This window comes from Triturus cristatus, chromosome 3_2, assembly GCF_964204655.1.
Source record: "Triturus cristatus chromosome 3_2, aTriCri1.1, whole genome shotgun sequence".
NCBI classification, from domain to species: Eukaryota; Metazoa; Chordata; class Amphibia; order Caudata; family Salamandridae; genus Triturus; species Triturus cristatus.
In genome coordinates, this window is record NC_140584.1 from 402777227 (window position 1) to 402800276 (window position 23050).

The 23050-nt window shown below is 42.0% G+C and overlaps 1 protein-coding gene across 4 annotated transcripts in view; it reads left to right on the forward strand.

Annotated features, from left to right (window-relative positions):
* Positions 1 to 23050, forward strand: part of CSF3R (colony stimulating factor 3 receptor) — a 180129-nt gene that overhangs the window by 71684 nt on the left and 85395 nt on the right. For all 4 annotated transcript variants that reach the window (XM_085647921.1, XM_085647923.1, XM_085647919.1 and 1 more), the window contains exons 3-5: positions 5158 to 5454; positions 6990 to 7113; positions 9359 to 9546. In XM_085647921.1, the coding sequence (XP_085504047.1) occupies positions 5158 to 5454; positions 6990 to 7113; positions 9359 to 9546 (609 nt within the window). The remainder of the gene's footprint in view (positions 1 to 5157; positions 5455 to 6989; positions 7114 to 9358; positions 9547 to 23050) is intronic.

The following is a 23050-nucleotide window of genomic DNA, read 5'->3' on the forward strand; positions in this document are numbered from 1 at the left end:
GAAATTTGCTTTCGAGCTTCAAATACTTTTGTAGTATCTGTTACTCAAATGCTCAAGTTGTTCAAGGGACAGTGATGATCTCCACTGTAGTTCAGCTTGTCTCAGGTTATATCTTTCTGCATTGAGGCTACCACTGTACCATGGTTTGGGGTCTTTGGTGGACACTCTTTTTAGCTGTACTGGTGTAGAATAATCTCCACTAAACTACTGTAGTGGTTTGTAAGATCATGAAAATCTGTCATGTCTCCAGGAGGAAGCAGGATGATATTACAGAGAGATTTCAATTTATTGCAGTTGTTGGTTGATATGCTCCTTTTCCAGAGTTTGGGTTTCGTTAGTTGAGCTGTGTTTGTTCTCACAGGTTCAGTGATGAGGAATGCGATGGCGGTCAGTCCAGTCACAGGGGAGTATAGATTCAAGTTGAATGGAGTTGGATTTGCAATGATAAGATCTAAGGTCGCTGCCTTGTGGTGTGTGTGTCTGTTGCAGATTTGGGTCAGGATGAGGTAAGCAAGAAAGGTTTTAAAAATGTGAACTGCAGGGCCATTCAAATCATTCCAGTGGAGGTTGAAGTCTCTGAGGAAGTTTTCAGTGCAATGTTGTCCCATGTTTGTTGCGATGATTTCCATAATTTGTTCTATGAAAGCAAGATTATATCCTGAAGGGTGGTAGATCGTATGTAGTTTGCATAGTAGGCTGTTGCTGCATGCAATATCGAGGCATTAGTATTCGCATATGGATAAAACAGGGGATTGAGAATGTTTAACTAATAGGCTGTTACAGTGTATGGAAGCAATTCCTGCACCTGATCTGCTGGGTCTATCCAGTCTAGTGATGCCATGGTTAGGAGGGACTAGTATGTCAAGGATAGGAGAAGGGGAATCATTTAGCCAAGTTTCAGAGTCAGGATTGGGAGGTCAAGATCATGTGCAAGGATAAGGTCCGCAATATCCACCAGGTGTCTTGCCACCAATGAGCAATTGAGTAGCATGGATTTCAGATGGGGTTTAGAATTCGCGGAGGTAGTCTGTGTGAGGGTAACTCGCATAAGGTTGTGCTTGTTCACCACTCTATGACTGAGCCTTAGGGCTCGGTGTGGATTCGCAGAGACGGATTAGATTAGACCCTGATTGTCAATGATATCAGGGTGTACAGAGTTATATGGTAGGAAGAGGGAGTGGATATCTTTGTCAGATAGAGGGACTTCCTGTATAATCGGCCGCATGAGCGCCTTGGTTTAGTGTAATGTTCTCCAACTCAGGTGCATGGGCAACGAAAAATGTGAGGTCAAGTTGGTTGGGAGGTGTGTTGAAGAAATGGTGAGGTGGTTGGGGGGTTGGTCAAGAATAAGAGTATTCATCCTTGGACTCCTATTAGGCCACTGATTATTGATTATGTCTGTTGTGATGCGAATGAGTCTTTGTAAGTCTGCTTTGAATTCTTGTAGGTTTTGTATGATCTTATCCAGTCTGGATTCTAATGAGGTGTGGGAGCGGATTGCTGGATTTTGGAGCAGGTGGCATAGAGATAGAGGGGTGATGATGTCTGTGGAGTTGGAGTGCTGATGGCCTGAGGAAGACAGAGGAGGGGAGGATGGGTTGGAGGTGGAGGTAGGTTCGAGGCTAGGGGTGGAAAACCCAAGAGATGATTGAGTGGGAGTGCTAGGGATATGTCACTGGGTGTTTTTAGGGGATCTGCATTTGGAAGTGAGATTGGTAACGGCTTGTGGTGGGTCAGAGGTATACTCAAGGTGAGGGTGTGAGTAGCATGGCTATATAGTTCTGAAGTAATTGCTCTGGGTGTGGGATAAGACTGCGGTCTAAAGTGACAATTGTTTGAGAGGGGCTCAGAACCGTCAGGCTATGGTGGTGAGGTAGTGTTGCACTCAGAGTTAGGAAAGTCTGGAGCAGTGGTCGATTCGATATTCATTTCAGCTTTCTTGATGAGAGGAAAAATTGCCTCAAATATTTCTAGGTTGTGATCTGATGACTGGATGAGGATAGTACCATTTTTGTAAGTGGTGATGGTGACTTCTGCTCTAAAAGCCGATGTGTGAGCTACCGACAGTCTCAGACCATGGGGCGTTTTTCTGGATCTAAAGCTCAAGAGCAATGACAACAGGGCTTTCCTCCATTGTGCTTGTCTATTCAAATAAAAGTTAAGGTCACTTATTATAGCTCCTTTATTCATGGAGAAGTAGGGGTCAGAAAACAGGGTTTCTAGGTGAGATTTGAGGAGTCTATGTTTTAAAGTCTTGGATGCTTTTTTTCGTCAGATTCGAGGCAGGTACTTAATTTTATAAGCATAGTGGCCCGATGACTCCAGATTGTTGGTTATTCACTGTGGATCCATGCCAAAATCAAGCTGCAACTAGACAATAGGCAGGGTGGAGGGTGGAAGCAGAAAGAGATAAGGGATCAAGGTTTGATTGGATAGTTGCAGGTGGTTGCCTGTTGCTGGTATGGCGTAGACCTACTGAGGGCTGTAACCAAATCACAGGAAATGTGCAAGAACAGGTGGAGTTGGAGTCATATGGAGATTAAGCCAGTGAAAGGCACAGGCAGGGAGGACTAGTGGGAGTGAGGGGGATGTGTTTCAACTGATATTGTAACAGGGAGAAAAGCTGATAGGTCCTTCTTTACTGTCTTCGCATCAAGGTGTTTACCACTCTATGATTGCGCCTTGGTGCTCTGTGTGGATTTGCAAAGATGGACTGGGCACTGATTGTCAAGAGTTATATGATAGGAGGAGGGAGTGATTATCTTTGTCGGATAGAGGGACTTCCCCTCTAATGTATCTCAACCTCACGGATCAACATTGAACAACCATGTAATAGACAGTGAAGCATGTTTTATAGATTATGGGCACCATAGATGCATTACTCTATAATGTATGAATGACTTACTATAGATTAATGCAACATTAGGACATTTAAAGAAAATGTGTTTGTGTTGTGTCCTGATCTGTTAATCACAAAGGCAGTCACAAATGATTTTCATGGATCATGGAACAAATTGTAACTAATTCAGATCTTAACATTCGCAGAGGCATACATTTCACATTATGGAAATGCCCACATTACTGTGGGATTTTCCATATTCAACATATAATACGTATATGTGGGTATATCTGTCACCATGCATTGCACATATAACGTCTGATTAAAGTAATGGTATTATATTTGAGAGATGGAGTTCACCCCACGTTTCTTCCTTGTTCGTTTAAGAGTAAGTTAGATACTCCAAAAAATGTTGCAAGCATCTGGGAAAGTATTACAAAATTTGCATTGCATGTCCTTGACCACTCCTCTGTCTCACCCCTTTTTGATTGTTTCCTTAGATCTCTTACAAATTTAGATTAACCTGTACCATTTTATGGTAATCTTGTGCTCAACATATGCCTGAACATAGCATAGCATAGCAGAACATAACATGACATGACATACCATGAACTTGCATAAAGTACACAAGTGTGAATTATTTTTAAGGTTTTACATGCCTTGTTGATGTTTAGAATCTTGTACACGTTATCAGGCATTAATTATGACATTCCCAGTCAGATTTAAATATGTAAATCTCTGTGTGTATTTCGCAATCAGATTTTGATCTCATTTTGGAAAAAGGTAGGACAACACCTGTAGATATAGTTTCCACAATCCACAAACTCTCAACAAACCCCATTATGTGGCTAAAGGGTTCTGACCAATATCAATTTGAGCTGGTGTGTGCAGGTGGGGCTCACCGGTACTCATTTTTGGGGACTGACATCTATTTTTCTGCATCATACATTAACCCTGTACTAAAGACAGAAAAACACAAAAGGGGGAAAGAAGGAGGAAGAGAAAGTGGAAAAACAGAGACAAAGAAAGACAGCAGAGATGGAAATGGAACCTGAAAGAGTGAATGAAATGTACAGGAAGTGTCTGGTGACTGATGAAAGAGGCATAAGGTGGAATTCGGGCTGCACAGCCTTGGTACTCAGCACCAGTGGCGTAGGAAGGGGGGTGCGGTGGGTGAGGGCCGCCCCGGGTGTCATCACTGGGGGGAGTGACAAATTGGCAAAATTACGTGTTTTAAACACATATTTTTCCCATTTTGTCAAGCCGGGGGTGACAAGAAATCACTGAGGGGGGGTGACAAAATGGCAAAAATATGTGTTTTAAACACATATTTTTGCCATTTTATCAAGCCGGGGGTGACAAGAAACTTTCCGCACGGGGTACCACCTGACCTTGCTATGCCGCTGCTCAGCACCCCGATATTCAGATAGCACTTCTGCGCTAATCTGTGAGACCCGGCAATAATGTGTTATACAAATAAAGCAATTAGTCTCGAAATCTTACATTCAAACACCAGCCACCATTGCTCTTTGTGCTATGTCTTCCCAGCACTGCTGGCCCCAGTATAAATCAGCAACAAGTTTTCTTATGCATGTTCATTCAATAGATAACTTCCAACAATTTCTCTGCCAGCTGCTGGCCAGTTTTTTTCACGCTCCAGAATCATATCTACCCTAATAGACCATCTTTGGTGAAAGTTCCTTCTAACCACTCGCAAAAGGCTTTGTCTGGTCCCAGTTCTGGTCTATGGACTTCAGAATATTGGCTAAATATTAGATACCCAAACCAGCTGCTGTTCCTCCTATTTACATTTCTCCCCTAAATTAGAAGAAAGTGGAGGAATATTAATTAATTTCATTTCGATGTTACATACTTTGTCCCCAGTGTAGGTTGAAATTATTTTGGTACCCTTTGCCCACGTGGCCATGGGTTCTAAATGATGTTGCGCAGTATTACCCCATACACAAAAAACACAATGCCAGTTCAAAATTGAGACACGGCTGTGGAGAGGCTACTGAACAATTTTACCAGCTACCGTCTCTCACTTCTTTTTCAGGAACTACTTCCATTTGTGGAATAATAAGTGGGTTTTCACTTGTAACTAGTCTGTTTTGTGCATGGTGTATAATGTGGCGCTGACAAGGGTCTCAGTTCTCAATACCTGGCTCTTCTTTAGTGCCCACAACAATCACACCGAAGTGTCAAAGCAGAAGACGTGAGTTACCGATTCCCAGACTTCCAAAAAGTTCTGCATGGGATCTCAACACAAGAAGGAAGTGCTCACAGATACTCAAGCCATTTCCCTTTTGCTCTTTCAGGCATCCAGGCCTGTGGTCATGTAGCCGTAGAATCACCAGTCGTCCAATTTGGATCCTTGATCACAGCAAGCTGCATCGTCCATCATGAAAACTGCAGTGCAATTCAGGAGGGCATCATCCGCCTTCTGTGGACACTCGATGGTCACCCCGTTCCTGACACCCAACATGGTGACACATGGGGGACACAATCCAATGTGACCATTGAGAGATTTGACAGGCCCAAGGGAATACTTTCCTGCTACGTCGCTCAGAATGGAACACGTCAGCTGGTGGGCAGAGAAGAGATCCAAGCAGGCTGTGAGTACCCACACTGGATCATAATGCATAACCATACTATTATTCCCTGTGTTGCCTTATGGCTTGTTTACACCATGATTGGAATGCTCTTTTCGGTAAATCCATCTGACAGTCAGTTCTTTGCTCTGTGTTTTTTTTTTCCCTATGGTCGAAACTCTCTGGCAATCACAGTCTCCACAGCTTGTTTTCAAGCATCCCAAGGGTCCATATGGCACATTAATCTGACTATCTGTTTTGTAATCCACCAACAATATCAACACAGTATAGAGTCTGGGAACATTAAAATCTAACAATGGACTGTTAAATATATCACTAATTATGCTAATGTATTTAGAAAACTACTTTATAAATACACACTAGGCTGCCATCTATTAAATTAATTTGGAAGTGGTATGCCACATATTCAAAAGTGGCACTCATAGGGATAGTAATTGAGTTAATGCAAACCAATATGTGCACGTCTATATTTTCTATTATCATTAATAATAATAACAGTAATAACAACAATAACAATAATATTACAACTTATTCAACATGCAGAATAAATCAGTTAAAAATAGCAATGCCCCATTAATGGGAAAAATCATATTTTTTTTTAACTTTTAGAGGGAATTTGGTAATGTCTGTCTGCATAGGTCATCTGTAATCGCTTTCTCTACTTATAATAGTAATTGGCGGTAATTGTCATTTTGACCTAAAATATTATTTACAAAGTATGCTATGTGGTGTGTATGGCATCTATTCAAACAACCTTATTCTGGCATGACAAGAGAAACAATCTGTGCAATCATATAAAATAAGACATTAAGTACAACTAAGTAATTATACTCATTCCGGAGCTATTTTCTGAAATCAACGTATTTGTTTTATGCCTGTTACTCTTAAATGTGAGGGTTTTTTTTGCAAAGCAGTATATGAATGTTCAGTGACATAGAGAAAAGTGTCATCCATTTTTCTGATAGATTCATTTTCAACATTTTGTATCTTAATAGTGACAGACTATATTATGGCAGGACAATATTTTGTCACTTGATAGTGTGTCATGCATTTATTCCATTTTGCTCAAATAAAAATGCCGGAAGCAAAAACTGAATCCATAAAACTTTCTCAGAGTATGCATGCAAATCTGCGACTGGTGCTGTTTTCCAGATGCATCCTTAGAAATGTTCCCAAAAAGTATACGCTGAGTAGAGGAGGAAATCTTTAACTCCAGTTATATGCTATTTTTGTGAATCAGGCTTTGCATTTTCAAAACCAGTCCAGCTGATTTCTTTTATGGAATTCTACCCCAAAATATATAATTTAGTGCTGTAGTTCTTTGTCTTCTGTAGATGTAGATATATGCCACAATGTGTCTTGAAACATTAGACTGGTCTATATTTTTATTTTGTCATTTTTATATCATGAATTGAATGTTTTTGTAGCGTGATTGAACTGACAGCCAGATGCTCTTAACATGAATGCAATAGAAATGTCACATAAATGAATGCATTTATAAAAAATGAATTGTTAAATGTTTCCTTTTTTGTGTTTAGATGCTCCATCTAAACCAAGAGATCTAGTTTGCATCATGAATGTTACCGAGGACAGTTTGACATGCACCTGGGATCCAGGACGAGAGACCTACATTGACACGAACATCACGCTGGAAAGATTTCGGTCAGTGTTGCATCCTTGTGTCCTCATGTGATAAGTAAAGGGGCCATTTTACTTTACCGGAGACTGGTCATACCACACAACCTTTAGCTTTGCAATATTCCTTTCCCATCCAATAGAATTACCATTGTATTCTGTGATATCAGTATCTACGAAGCAGAGCCTAACAGGAACATTTTCAAAGATGTACTAGGATCCTATTTGGGAGTGATTAAGAGGTATTAGGTGCGATATAGTGGTAGCAAATGAGGCACAGTAGTAGGAGTTGTGGTCCGCTTTCTATACATGTAGTCTGGCATCAGCAGGTACGGGGTCTGAAGCCCGGAGTGGGACGAGTTGTGGTCTAAGAGAAGGTGGCATTGTGGCCCACTAGGGAAAGGAGTAGTCTAGTGGTAAGAGATGTGATCTAGTCCTAGAGAAGGTGATCTTTTAATTTATTGTTTATTTATTAGAAGGCAGACTGGCCAAGTGGAGTGAAGTGTGACTTTGAGGCAGGATTTTAGAGTTATTGGAAAGAACGTAAGATCCAGTGGCAGTAGGAATTGACTAATGAGTGGCCGAATAATTTAGTGGCAAGGGGTCTGATCCAGTGAAATTGTGTTCTGTTGAAGTGCAGCGGTGATGGGCTACTGGCAGACAGTGTGTTGTAGAAGGAACAAATGTGTCTGGTATGTGAGATGTAAATTAATGCATAAAATGTGACCTAGCAGCTAGTGGTATTATATAGCATTTAAAGACATGGACATGTGGCTGTGATCCTGCGACATTTTGTGTTGTTACGTGTTATTATCAGAAGGAGTGTTCTAGAGGCAGTGGGGTTGTTTCTTTGCAATGGTTGTAGTCTAGTGAGATGTGTGATTTTATTGTGTAGATGTTGTCTAATGGAGGGAGGTGTAGGCTATTGGATAAAGCATATGCTTCATTGAGGCATAAGGGCCATTGATGATACTCCTTCGATTCTGTTTTAACAGAAGATAATGAAGAAATGTATGTGTCTATCCCCTGTTGTGCACCCCTTAGTCACACTACCTCACTTACAGTAATGGTAAATCAATTTGTTTACAATTGTAAGTGTACTCAACGGCAGTTCCTTGTGTGTGTAGTACAAGAACATGTTTCATTCGCATCTTTAACATTGCGGCGGATGGTGCTGTACGCAGCACCCGCCGCAATGCCAAAGAGGCACGTCATGCATTGCTATGTTCAACGTGGCAGGCACCTCGCGGTGCCTGCCACCTTGGGCATGGCAATGCAGGGGGGTACCATATGTACCCCCCAAGTGCAGCCCTCCACCCCCCAAACCCCCCATGGGCCCGCAACAGGCCCCATGAAAAAAGACCGTATGCCTTTCGATGGCGGCATCACCGCCATGGAAAGGCTGCCTATTACTGCCATCCTAATCTGGTGGACAGTGCCTGCTATGCACTGCCACCATTTTGGGCTCCCTGGGCCATCTGCCAGGCAATCGGACGATTGCTGGCGACAGACGGTCTTTGCGTCCGCTGCAGACGCATTCCAGTTCCCATCGCCATCCTAATCTGGCGGTGGGAAATGTCCATTCGATGGCGGAAGGACTGCCACCGCTGGGCCAGCAGTTGCCACCGCCATCCCTGGGCTGGCGGTCCTTCCACCATCCTAATGGGGCCGTAAGTCTTACATACATTCTCATTCCTTGTTATAATTGCCACCAACCGAAACACATTATATAATCGTTGCAGTTGTAAGGTACTTAGAAATCCTCTGGAAAATAACATCTAATATTTAATGATAGTGTGAACACTGTACTTCAGCAATACCCATAGTAACTGAATGACTCCATCAGTGAGACTAACTGTATCAGCTGCAATATACTCTTGTAGATGATATAGCGACACCTCTGGCATTTATACTTCGAACATGAAGTATGTATTATACACTTTGTACATAGCGTGGAATGCTACAGGAAAGCGCAGAGGAAGGCTTATCTACATGAACATGAGCAGATATCCCACCATGCCAGAGAACATGAAAGCCTTCCTCAGTTGGGTTAGAACTTGACATGTGATCGTCTCTGTACAGTTCCACCAGTGCCTCAGAGGCAACCAGCCTCTCGGGAACCCCCACTTTCCATATTGGCAAGGTTGTCTCTTGACAAACATACTTCAAACTATTACTTTGCAAACACCATATGTCACTTTTTTTTTTAACAATTATGAATTTTACAATTCTATCGGGGTCAATCTTGAATCTGCTGTACCATATATTCCAGAAACCGAGGACGATGTGGGCTTCTCCAGGAGAAGAAAGAAGACTGCATTCCACAGGAAGGGCAGAGTTCCTGCACCATCCCTCGAGAATTCCTCAACCTGTACCAAAAGGTGGACATGTGGGTGACAGCCAAAAATGCCTTGGGCAGGGCAGAATCAGAACATCTGTGCTTGGACCCCATGGAAGTAGGTAGGTGGACGATGGAGTATAGCCTCAATGGCTGACCTAGGAAAGATGGGAAGGGTCAACTATCATTTCTCCATCTCAGAGGATTGCAGAGAAGGTCCCTTCCTTCCCCCATGTCAGAATTGCGACCTAGTGTCACAAATGTTCCTTACGCTTATATGTAGCACTACCTCTTCCCCCTGTAATAGGGCACCCAAAAGCTTGTTTTGTCTTTGATGCCTTCTGGGCTCTCTATAAAGGTTCCGCTGATTTTATACGGTTTTACTGGAGTACCAAAGCATATACGGTCACAGTACAACTATTTACTTTTTTAATTTTCATACATTCTACTTTATTAGAACACAAGAAAAAGGGATATGTTATAAAATAAAAAAAATATACTTCAAAAATTCAACACTCACCTAAACTGAAATAGGACATTTGAGAAATATTTAAGAGTAAGTCTTCTGTAAAGGGATGAAAAATTAAAATAAATAGAGTAAAGCTGTTAACTCTAAGTTCCATCACTGAACATCAATAATTTTGTAAAGACATCAGAAACTGGCTTTTTATCGCAGCTATCTAGTCCCTCTGCCTTCTTACAGCTTACCATTTGTGTCAGGATACCTCATTGGGGTCACAGTACTCTACAAGTTTGTTACTCTTCAATTTATTCATTCATTTGTTAGTTCCTGTTAGAAATTGAGTTTCTGGTTGCCAAAGATGTGCACCCTATCCAAACAGGAACCACAATCCCAGTTAAAGTAAGTCAGATACACCCCATAAATTAACCTGTGCTCAACCTCTGGTAGCTTGGCACAGGGCAGGGAGGCTTAACTTAAGAGGCAATGTGTATAGTGTTTGTGCAACACTTCAAACAGTAACAAATTGAAAAAAACACAAAAAGACTGCACACCAGTTTAGAAAAATAGATTATAACAAGACCAAAATGACACGAATCTAATAAGAAGTAGAGATATGAATTTTTAAAGATTAAGGGCCAGATGCAAGAACATTCAATTTTGCGAGGCACAAATCGCGACGTTTTGCGACTCGCAGAATGGAATATACAACAGTGTCTGAGACACTGTTTGCAATTCCCAATGGTGTCGCAATTGACCTGCCTCATCAATATTCATGAGGCAGGTCGCAAATTGCGACCCATTGAGACTGGCCAGCATTCACAGGGATGGTGGCCTGCTGGGGTCAGCAGACCACCATGACCGTGACTGCTTTTTAAATATAGCAGTTTTTTTAAAATGCAGCCCGTTTTCCTAAAAGGAAAATGGGATGCATTTAAAAAAGAAAAATTAAACTTTTCTGGGAACATTGCCTGCTCTAAAAAAATATTTTCACATCCATCGACTAAGGAAAGGGGTCCCCTGGGGCCCCCTTCCTGTATGCGAGTGGCTTACCACCTACTTGAAGTGGGTGGTAAACTGCGAGTGCCGCAAAACAATCGTACAAACAAGTGTGACTCGCTATTAGGAAGGTACGCCCGTGGCACGCACCTTCCTAATAGTGACTTTCAAACTCTATTTTGTGAGTCAGTGATTGGTTACCGACTTGCAAAATAGGGTTTGTACATACCACCACCTTTTTTAGCAGTCACAATCGGGACGATTTTCCATTAGTGACCACTAAAAACAGTCATACATCTGGCCCAAAAAGTGAAAAATAGCACTTGGAGACAATAGGCGCCTATAGGGTATCTGGTCACGCTGGGCCGGGGCAAAGTCAAGAGTTACGGCCAACTGTGATGGAGTGCCGACCGGATACAAGAGCCACACGAGTCCCGCTAAACTAAAGTATTGTGCTCCTGGTCGCAACATCAAGATGTGGGGTGAAGACAAGCTATGAGTCAGTGTTGATCCCGCAGTTGAAGTGATGTGCCGATTTTCTCCACACAACGATAGCAATGCTCTGGTTCTGAACACAAAGCACTGGATCCAAAATGCATTGGTTCAGAATTTGATGTGCTAGGTTTTCTCCATGTAGTCGAGGGGATGCTTCGATCATCTCTCCTGCAATAGCGGTGATGCAGTGGTTCCGATGCATTGTTTCGATTGTCAATACGCTGGTTCCAAGTGCAATGCTCTGGTTATGTTCTTGCAACAGTGGCAATGCATATATTCTGCTCCAACAGCAGAGGATGTATTGGTTCCACTGTAGCAAGCACCTGCATACACTTTCAGTGGACCAGGCACAGGAGTAGTGGGTAAGACTTTGATATCTCTAAGTCATTAAACAGGAGGCAAGCTGGTTCTTACTCAGCAGGGAAGATATTAGCAGCCAGCAGTGCAGGAGGGCAGAAAAGCAGTTCTTCCAGAGTATCAGTCCAGCAGAGTGGCAGTCCTTATAGCAGCACAACAGTTCTTCCTCCTGACAGAGTTTCTTCACAGGTCCAGTAGTGCCTGATTTCATGGGGTCAGAGACCCTGTACTTATATCCAGTTGTGCCTTTGAAGTAGAGGTGTCTTCAAAGAGGGGCTGTGAAGTGCACAGGGGTATTCCCTCCCAGACTCCAGACACAGTACAGGGGCTATGAGGCTCTTTGCGTGGGAAAAGAGCACAGCCTATTCAGGTGTAAGTATCCACTCCTCCCTCCCATCCTGCCCAGGATGACCCATCAGGGTGTGGATGGCCACATAAGCTCCCTCAGTCACACCTAATCTCCCTTTGAGTGTGGCTGTCTACCAGGATTTAACAAAGTCCAGCTGTCACCCACCACAGGGTGTTTTTGAAACAGGCTGCAGGCACACAGGGCTAACAGCAGAAAAATGCCACCTTTCTGGAAGTGGTATTTTTAAAAGGGTAGTGATAATGTAGTCTTTACTAGTGAAGATGATTTATCATTACCATTCCAATGATATGAAGCAAGACGGAGCTACACCTTTTCCATCAGGAATTACAGCATATAAGTGTAATAAGGAATTTCCAATGTTAACCTATGAGAAGGGTACGCCTCACAGGAGTGCAAAACGAATTTGGGAGTTTTTCACTACCAGGACATGTAAAACTGAAAAGTAAATGCCCTAACGTTTAATTACACAGCACTCTGCCCTTTGGGCTGCCTAGGGCCTACCTTAGGGGTGACATATTTATGATAAAAGAGGAGTTTCAGGCTTGGCAAGGTGTTTTAAATGCCAAGTCGACATGGCAGTAAAACTGCACACACAGGCTCTCTTGTAGCAGGCCTTAGACTTGTTTAAAGTGCTACTTGTGTGAGTGAAATAATCAGTTCTGCAGGCCCACTAGTAGCATTTAATTTACATGCCCAGGCACAGGTACATCACTCTACTAGGGACTTATAGATATGTTTAATATGTATATTGTGAATAAGTCAATCAAACTGTGTTTTAGGGGAGCACTGGTTGGAAGTGGTAAAATGCTCAGAGTCCTACGGCAAAAAAGAGAAATCAGCAAAAAGATGAGACAAACAGGCAAACAGTTTGGGGAAGGCCACCTTTAGGCTGTCAGGTCAAAGGGAATTAAACAGACTAATTTTCTAGTGTATCACAAAGTAACAGCTGATTTGTAGGCTGCACAAGTAAAGGATTATTATCCATTTTCACTTACCATTGTCATACTACTCTTTCTACTGTAGTTGTGAGATGGATGTTGTTTTTTTATCAAATTAGTCATTTAGTTTGAAATACACTTCCCTTGGCTCTATGAATTTTCAATTTATTTTTTAACAATTTGAGCAACAGGTCCAAAAATGACTAATGTTGGTGTTTCAGAAAGACACAAGTCAATCTGTAATTTAGATTTGAACAATCAATTTATAATAATGATTTTGTTGATCATTATGATTCCCTTGCACAGACTTGTGTTTGTAGACGATAATGTGTTTGTTTAGACATTTTTCAATGTGTCACCCATTGAAAATGTCCCTTTCCTTGATCTTTTGTCAGAGCATATTTTCTGGGACATACAAATGTAATCCACATCAGCCTTGCCACGCCTTTTGCATTTTCCATCTCTTTCAGTTTAAAGGTTTCCTTTTTTTGTACCAGCGAATGGGTACTGTAATTCTTAGTTGAATGTTTACTAGTTGTAAGCTATCACTCAATCTTGGGTTGGCTGTTGTGAATATTATATATTTTGAATCACTTGTGTTGGGTGAAAATATTCTCACCTATCAGTTTAGAGTTTACCTGGTACCAGAGCTTGTTATATGCAATAATTCTCTAAATAAAACAAGGCTGTTTGACGGCATGGGAAGAATAGGATACTTAACAACCTAGATGTTAATATGAAGTGAATTTCTACTCGCATTTATAAATTAATTCAAATTATTAGTGCCAATCCTTTTTGATGGCAAGTGCTATTTGTCTGGTAATTTCTTAACTGAGGGGTGACCAAAATTGGATCACAAGGCCTGGAACCATTTTTTGTTTTCATGCTAACCATAGAGTTTTTAACTGATTCCCTTACAGATTGTGTGTAAACACACCTCATGTGGATATCATTAAAATGCTGCTTTGCTGTGGCATTAGTTGGCAGTAGGACACACCTATACCACATAGTTACACCCAAATATTTCTGACCACCTGCTTTAGCCATACAGCACTTTACTTGGGTAAAGGCATTTTTTATTCATTTTTATATATCATTTTTCTCAGATCATCAAACACTGCTATTGCCAGTGTATTTCTGGTGTTCAGAAAGTTAGGGGGAAAAAATTCTCTTTTTTTAACAGTAATTTACATTTTTTTATTAATAAAAGAGATTTAGCAGATGGCTCAGATGAATGGTTTTAAGATATGTTTCAGTTAAATATATGTTGCATGAAATGACAAATGTTTATAGATGATACAAAGATATATAATATTTCAATTAGATTGTTCACTTTGGTTGTGTTTGGAGTACCTTTCGATTCATGTGAGAAACGTTCTCACACTACTGTAATTTTTTCTCCATGTTTGAAATTAGATTTTCTATGATAGCTTTCAGGACATATTTAAGGTTTTCATAACAATGACACCCAAGTATCTATTTTCTACCAATATTGTAATCATATTTACATTTTTCATTACCAATAGTGCTATCAGACAACATTTAGTACAATGTATCCTGTGAGAAATTGGCTTGTTGTTTGAGGAGAGTGTGAGCCATTGTCAAGCAACAGCCGCAATACTTGTCTGGGTGAACCACAAAAAGTCACTAAATTAACCTGTGCTTAACCCTATGCTAGCTTGGCACAAAAGCAGTCACGCTTAATTTAGAGGCAAAGTTTAAAGTCTTTATAAAGCAATTAAACAGTAATAAAGACACAATACAAGGAAAATCCCTTGCTAATTTAGAAAAATAGAGTACAATTTAATAAATTATTTGACACCAAAATGTAAAAAATATAATCAGTAGAACCGAATTTATGAATTTTTAAAGTTTAAAGTAAAAAATAGCTACTAAAAGATCAAAGCGTCAACCGCAGACAGCTAGTCGCGCGAGACCAGGACAAAATGGAAAGCTATGGCTGGCTGCGATTGAGCGCAGTTTGGATACACAATGTGGATTGGTCCTGGTCTCCACTTACCTTCGGACTTGGAAAATCTTTTGTAGAAAAATGTCTGAGAAGGAAAAGTTCAGTGGGGCAAAGCAATCGGCGGTGTCTGAGGAAGAGACGTAGTAGTCGGGAAGTTGTTGCATGAAGTTGCAGTGAAGATTTCTACATTCAGACTTAGGCTCTTTTTTGGAAGTGAAAACTCTCCAGCAGGACAAAGCTGCAGGCTGTAGCTGACTAGGGCTCAATGAGGCCTGATACCCCTTCTGCGAGGAGCGATTGAACAGGATTTGTTACTGCAAAGAAGAACAGAGTGGGAGCTATTGCGAAGTCAGGCCCTCCGGCAAAGCACCTTGGGTTGATCGGCGAACAGGTAGGTCCCAGTGTCCTCTTGGTTCTCAATGCACTTTTTATTCAAAAATCTTCTGTCTCAAGTTTTGGATTTGGGCTATCTGGGCACCATTTGCAGCACTTCCAACGTTCCAGGACTGGAGGGGCACCACTTGGCGGGTCAGGACGCACTCAGGCTGGCTCAAGGTGCTGGTTCAAGATGGTTGGAGCATTTTCTGTCCCTGAAGCTTTGGTCAGGAAGCCAGTCAAATATCCCTTGGAGTCACTCTGGTAGTCCTGAGATCAAGCAAAAAAGCTGTTTCAAGCACCAGGAGAGTCCTCTGAGGGCGCAGAGCAGGCTTTAGGAAGCAGGCCAGTTCTCTTGGAGCAGCACAGCAGCCCTCTGAAGTACACTGCAGGCTGCAGGCTGCAGGGAGCAGGGCATTCCTCTGAGAGTCCTCCACAGGTCCGGAAGTGAACTGATGAGTGGGTCTGAAGGTCCTAATTTTATACCTGGTGCCAAATTTGAAGTGGAAGAAACTTCTTCAGTTTCCACGTACAGATAGTGTTGGAATTCCCTTCCTCCCTGCCCTGGTCCCAGGATGTCTTGGGATACAAAAAAGGCTAGTATGAAGTTCATTGTGTGTGGGTTGAGGCAAGTGGGGCTGTGCACACCTCCACTCCACCCATCCTGTCCGGGTTGCCCAACCTGCTAAACACCCAGTCCTCTTTTTGCGTGACTGTCTGGGGTGAATGCACAAGAGCCAACTACACTTAGTCATGTGAACCAGGAAACAGGCTGCAGCACTAAATGGTTAGGACAAGAAAATGCCAACTTTCTAAAAGTGGTGTTTTCAGAATAGAAACTTAAAATCCAACTTTACTATTAAAAACGGTTTTAAACTGCAATTCATTAAACACTAAACAGAATTTTTCTACCTGCTCCCAAACAAAAGTTATCGCTCATTAAATGTAATAAAGTAGCCGAATGTTATCCTACTGGAGACGTAGGCTCCACAGTAGTAAAAAAAGAAATTTGTGAATTTTTCACTACGAGTACATGTAAAACCTAAAAGTACATGTCCAACTTTTTAAATACAATGTACCCTGCCCTAATGGCTGTTTAAGGCCTACTTTAGGGATGACATATACATATTAAAAAGGGAGTTTTAGCCCTGGCAAGGGGTTTATTTTGCCAGTTCGAACTGGCAGTTTAAAACTGCTCACAGGCTACAATGGCAGGACTGGGATATGTGTTAAGGGGCTACTTAAGTGAGTGGCACAATAAGTGCTGCAAGCACACTAGTAAAACACACAAGATGATGGACGGAATGTTGCACATTGGCAAAACATTCACCCCCAGTCACAGATCTGGATTTAATCCATCGTTATTTTGCTCACCACGCCACCCCAGTTCAGACATGGCCATATGCAAATGAGCCTTGACCCTGTGCCTCATGGGAACAGTCCAGCCCGAACTGCCGAGCCATGTCTTTCCTGGACCGGAATCAAGCATCCTAGGACCGGTTTCGGGGTTTCACCCCTCTTCAGCCAGAATAGCTTGACTCCAGTGGCGTAGTGAGCACGGGACCCACGTCTGGGCATACCCTTCCCACATAGGGCGAACAGCAAAACACACAAGATGATGGACGGAATGTTGCACATTGGCAAAACATTCACCCCCCAGTCACAGATCTGGCTTTAATCCATCGTTTTTTTTGCTCACCACGCCACCCCAGTTCAGACATGGCCATATGCAAATCAGTCTTGACCCTGTGCCTCATGGGAACAGTCCAGCCCGAACTGCCAAGCCATGTCTTCCCTGGACCGGAATCAAGCATCTTAGGACCGGTTTTGGGGTTTCACCCCTCTCCAGCCAGGATAGCTTGACTCCAGTGGTGTAGTGAGCACGGGACCCACGTCTGGGCATACCCTTCCCACATAGGGCGAACAGCAAAACACACAAGGTGATAGACGGAATGTTGCACATTGGCAAAACATTCACCCCCAGTCACAGATCTGGGTTTAATCCATCGTTATTTTGCTCACCACGCCACCCCAGTTCAGACATGGCCGTATGCAAATCAGTCTTGACCCTGTGCCTCATGGGAACAGTCCAGTCCGAACTGCCAAGCCATGTCTTCGTTGGACCAGAATCAAGCATCCTAGGACCGATTTCAGGGTTTCACCCCTCTTCAGCCAGGATAGCTTGACTCCAGTGGCGTAGTGAGCACGGGACCCATGTCTGGGCATTAAATTTACTGGCCCTGGGTATATGGTATACTACATGACTAGCGACTTATAAGTAAATTAAATGTGCCAGTGAGTTGTAAGCCAATATTACCATGTTTTAGAGAGTGAGTACAAACACTTTAGCACTGGTCAGCAGTGGTAAAGTACACAGAGTCCAAAACCCACCAAAAACAAATTCAGCAAAACAGGAGGGGATAAGGCAAGAAACTTTGAGATGACCCTGCAGAGAGGGCCAAGTCCCACAATCGTTATAATCCAAACTGAATGGTGCTAGGGATTGATCAGTCCTGAGTTGCTTTCCTGATGATAGAAGGTTTCACTGCTTGCCAAGGTCTTCAAGGTTATTGTGGCCAAATTTAACATGCATTGTCCCTCTGCCGATAACCTGGAGAATTGAAGTGGGACTAGATGTTAGACGGTGGATTCTTTTTAATGCTGCAGCAGGAAATTCTTAATTGCTGTTTTTCATGTCTCCACAAATATCTTTGCATGTGATGAAAAGAAGTTTAAAGATAAAGCATTCATGGATGGGAGCAGATGATTTTTGGTTAAAATGTTGCTAACACTATTTTGAATTTGTTGCAGACAGTCAATATGATTCTCATTTCTTTGTAGTGAGGATGTTAATTTATTTATTTCAAAGCAATTCAGCAGTTAGATTATTATGTATTTGCTTGGGTTAGCAATGACTTTCAGAAATGTTCATGACAAGGCAATCATTTTCTTAGGTAGTGAAATGTTCACTTTCCTCATTCATACTATAAGTAGCATATTGGTGTCATCCAGATGTGACTAATCAAGACAACTCCTTACAGTGAGGCAATGATTAATGTGTGAAAGAAGCACAGGAAGAGCAGTCTGCCTGGACAGAAGAAATAGTTCACCAGCAGTGCTTGAGAAGTGTGTCACTTTATAAGCTGATCCTCACTTCACCTGAAAGACGATAACTGAGCTGATGCACATCCCAAATTGCTCTGAGCTGCTTGTACAGTTAAAAATAAGCAAATGTGGATTAGCTTCAGAGGACAAAGATAACCACATAAATGTAACTGTGAAATGTTGCTTACCAAACATGTTATCATTGCGAAAAGTAGTAAATGGTTAGGTATAAGGTGTCCATATGACTTATTGCCACGTGACATATGGTTTCACGTCCCGGGCTTTGTTGTCACAAATGGCTTTCTCTAGTAGTTGTAGTCATTGTACTTCAACTCAAGTGAACAGAGACCACATCTTTAAGAGTACTGATATATAAAAGTCCTTATTGTGGTAAGTGTTAATGGTACTTTTTGAAAAATGCTAAGTCTTTCTGTCAACAAAGAAGGTGGTTATCCCTAAACCCCTCCTGCACAGCAGTCCTTCCCAGAACTTTCTAAGGCAACTTTAGGTGACTACCTTTCAGCAAGTTAGCTTACAGTGTACTCTGTGCACTCCTGGTATTGACATAGGTGTCCATTTAGTGGTTCAGTCACTGTATTCTAAAGCAGGACTTCTGAATTCTGAATCCGGGATTTCTTAGTGACATGCAGTGCCTGCTAGAGAAAATGTATATGCCATGTTTTTAAGTAGCTCAATGTAAAGGCTCAATACAGTTGTTTGCAGTGACGGCTCATTCATAGAAGCGTTGGGGTGTTACCACACCCTCGCCTCACCAGCCATCATATAAGAGACAGGTTACCTCCCATTTACAATTTTTAAATTAAAATGGTATGCCCCATATCATTATTCATGAACCTTCATAAACAGTCTTTCCTGGCATTGGGTAGGGCTTGGTCATGTACCTTGAGTGAACTGTGCATATCGGACTGACCGGTATCTTGCTGTGACCAGTCTTATATGCGCACTTCATGCTTCAGTAATTCGCTCTGTGTCAGAGAGCCGGGAGAACTCCAGCTATAAACTTTGGTTGAAGTTATAAGATTTTTCAAGACTTTTCAAGGTTATTGTTGTTTACTCTTTAATGTTCAGTCCCTGTCATGCACTGGATGGTCGCAATCTATTTTTTTAAAGTAAAAGATCAGCTTTAAGTGGAAAAAGGTTGTTTGTGTGCCATGTAAGATGAAAATAGTAAAGATTTCCTCTTCTTGGCAGTGACTACATCAGCTGATCTCCTCTGGCCCCTACCTCTGCAGCTGTTGGTTCCTCCTGGGATTGAGACTCATCCCCTTCCACTACCCCAGCTGTTCTGGGGTGGGCTCAGAAGACAAACTATCACATGAAGACGGAGGTGAAATAGGTTCGCCCGCACTCTGTAATTTTATGAAATGCAGCAAGTGAACATCACTAATCGCGAAACCAACTTTTGGGTTTCACTATACACCTCCATGCAGAGATATTCTTTTTTGCCCCCTAACTGGCATCAATACGCAAATGCTCATGTGGACTGACACCACATTCTTGTAGACATTACATATTATCAACATACCATACTGTTCCCAGGGCCGGCTTTAGAGCTGGTGGTGCCCAGTGCGACAATTAGTGTTGCCCCTCCCCATGACCTCCTCCTTCGGATTCCCTGACTACCACCAGGCAAAAGTGCCCCTTGTCTCTCCATAGCCCCTCTCTCACATATATTTCATTTGTTTCAAAGCACAGGTAAAGGCTGGCTTTCCTAATAAGAACATATCTCTACCCAAACAAACGCTTTTTAGCAACATTAGCAATAGATGATGAAAGACTGGGGGGAAAAAAATCATTACATCCTAACTATTTTCATGCAGTTTGCATGCAGCTCTTTGATGACAGTTCCTAACAGTCACTGTTCTATATTAGAGATGTATCTTATGTACTGCGGTAACAAAAGGATCTCTTTGACAAAAGCAATAATCCACTTAGCTATCAATACAAAATACAGATTTGTGATCTGCAAGGTACTTGTGCTTTGCAGCAGGCTTATTAATATTAACTCTCTGCGCTACTTTATGCCACAAAAACTCAGATCTCTCTCTCTAACAGGAGCATTAATCACAAGTGTTATGCTGGAGTTTGCCCGACTCAAACATTTATCTCCAGATTGACGACCTTTATAGCTGCATAAGAGGTAAAGGGAGAAAATTATCACTTGTTAACATCTCAATACAGTGTAACCATTCTGGCTACACAATAACCCACTAGACAACCTAATCTGAGTTTAGTAGGGTTTAATTATAAATTTAGAAAAAAATCAATATAGACCAATCTCAACATTACCATATAGAAATACAGAAAGACCAAGATCAGCCCAAATCTCCTGAAGAGATGTATACTGTATTATACAAAGCAGACAACAAACTCTATCAAGCAAGCTATCTCTCCCTACACTATCTTAAAAGGGGCAAACCTAAGCTAAGACGCATTTGGTAAAGGTGAAATTAGAGAGGTGTCAGCTGTCGGAGTCTTCAATAGAAGGCACTCCAACCAAGGGTCAGGTAGCATAAAGCCACACAAGCAGAAGCATAGATCTGCTCTCCGTGAAATCCTAAAATGACTTTTCTGTCCCTCACTATGTTCAGCATAAAATATCAACTGCATTCAAGGTAGATAATCCCACATGATCCCACATGATCATTGCCAGTGAATTTCCATGGATCCGACACAACTGGATACTTGCACCGCCTTTCCCATATGCAACTTGCTTCTTCCAAGGTCGTTCCTCTCCTCCATGAGAACTCGTCTCCTTGCTCGTTACCACGCTTCTCCTTGCCAACTTCATCTTCTCATACCTTGCTCTCTAATCAAAACAAAACCCTTCTATGCTAATGAATGAGGCTTTGTCCATACCTGCAGTGGAAACAAAATACAAGCAACTGCTTTCTGCATGGAAGGTTAAATGCGAATTACATGTTAGATTTTAACATGAGCATTAAATGAACAGGTTTCTCGAGGCCCACTCTAGTCAACTTTAACAGTGCACAGGGTTACAGAATACACGCACATTTTTACACACTGTATAAAGGCAGCTTCTTAATACATGTATAAATTGTAAAGAATTACAAAGGCGCAATTCTAAATGCACCTACATGAAATTAATTCTTGTTACACGTTTAAATGTTTAAACCTCAGTTTCCACAGACGCATTCTAATTTATTAAGCTCACAATGGGTCACATTTTATGTTAACTTCTCCCATCACAAAAATACATAAATATTACATAGTCCTTTATTAATCATGTTCTATACACAAAGTTTTTGTGTGGAATACTTTAAATATGAATATTCCACTCTCTTTAGTAACAATAATCACACAGAATATAGTGCTGACTGCTCAGGATGAGGAAGCACTCCTACGGTATCTCAGATGGGATCAAGACTGCACTGCAGTTTTTATTTTTATTTTTATTGCTGCCTAAAAGCTGGATGCACAACCCTTTTGGGATATTCCAAGCAGACTCCCAAGAACATATGGAGACTGGTTGATATGGGGCTCCTCATTGGTGGGGGGGTGGCAATCAGTTGGTCTAGGGGCCCTACACCCACAATGGCACAATGGCCACGTGACAAGCTTTATTGCAGTATGCAAACCGAAACTTTCAGCGAGTTACCCCCCCCCCCCCCAGAGTCGCCCCAAGAACTTCTGGGAGCTTTACACAACATACCTGTCTACCAGAGTAACTGACACGAACGAATGGGGTAACACCACTCCAGATAACACTAACCCTCCTCTTGTCAATTAACCTGCTTCTGGATTTCCATCACCAGCAGCGTGTTTGGACATTAGGTGGCCACAGTACCCCCTGTTTCACATATAACATACTTGAGCAGATGTTGGTGTTTAGGCTTTGGAATTCAGTTCAATACATGGGTTTGCCGCCTTTGTGCTTCTTTTATTTGCAGATGATCTGTCTGGTTTTTGGTATCTTTGTACATAACTGACTTCAGCAGGTTGTATATGCTTTTGTCACGATCCTACACTGTGCAACAAGATCGTTTGTATTTTTATTATTTAAAAAATTAAAATAAATAAATAAAATAAATTTAAAAAGCTGGATGCACAAGGAACTCTTTAGAAGATGTTTTTGAATTAAAAGTTATTGCTAAGCACAGCGCACCCCTCTGAGGTCAGCGCCTCCTCCCCAGGTCAGCGCTTAGTGCGGCTGCACCAGAAGCATCCCTCTAGAGCCGGCCCTGCTGTTCCCATCCAGTGGTGGGTCCTCCGCTATGGCGGGGGAGCATCGCCTCACTGCTTTGAGCAGAATGTGAAGGAAATATAAAATGATAATAACTAAAAGTTATTATCATTTTATATTTCCTTTCTTTGCAAGCGGATGGGTGGGCGGAGCAGCTCTGCTCACACAGAGCAGGGCAGGAGAGATTTGCCCACTCTTAAGTGCGCAATGACTGTTTGGTTGGCCCTCTCGGGCCGCCCAAACCAGTCATGTGCACTTTCCTCTTTCTCCATGCAGGCTGCATTACAGTCTGCATAGAGAACAAGCCCAGGCTCCTATTCCCTGGTTGAGCAT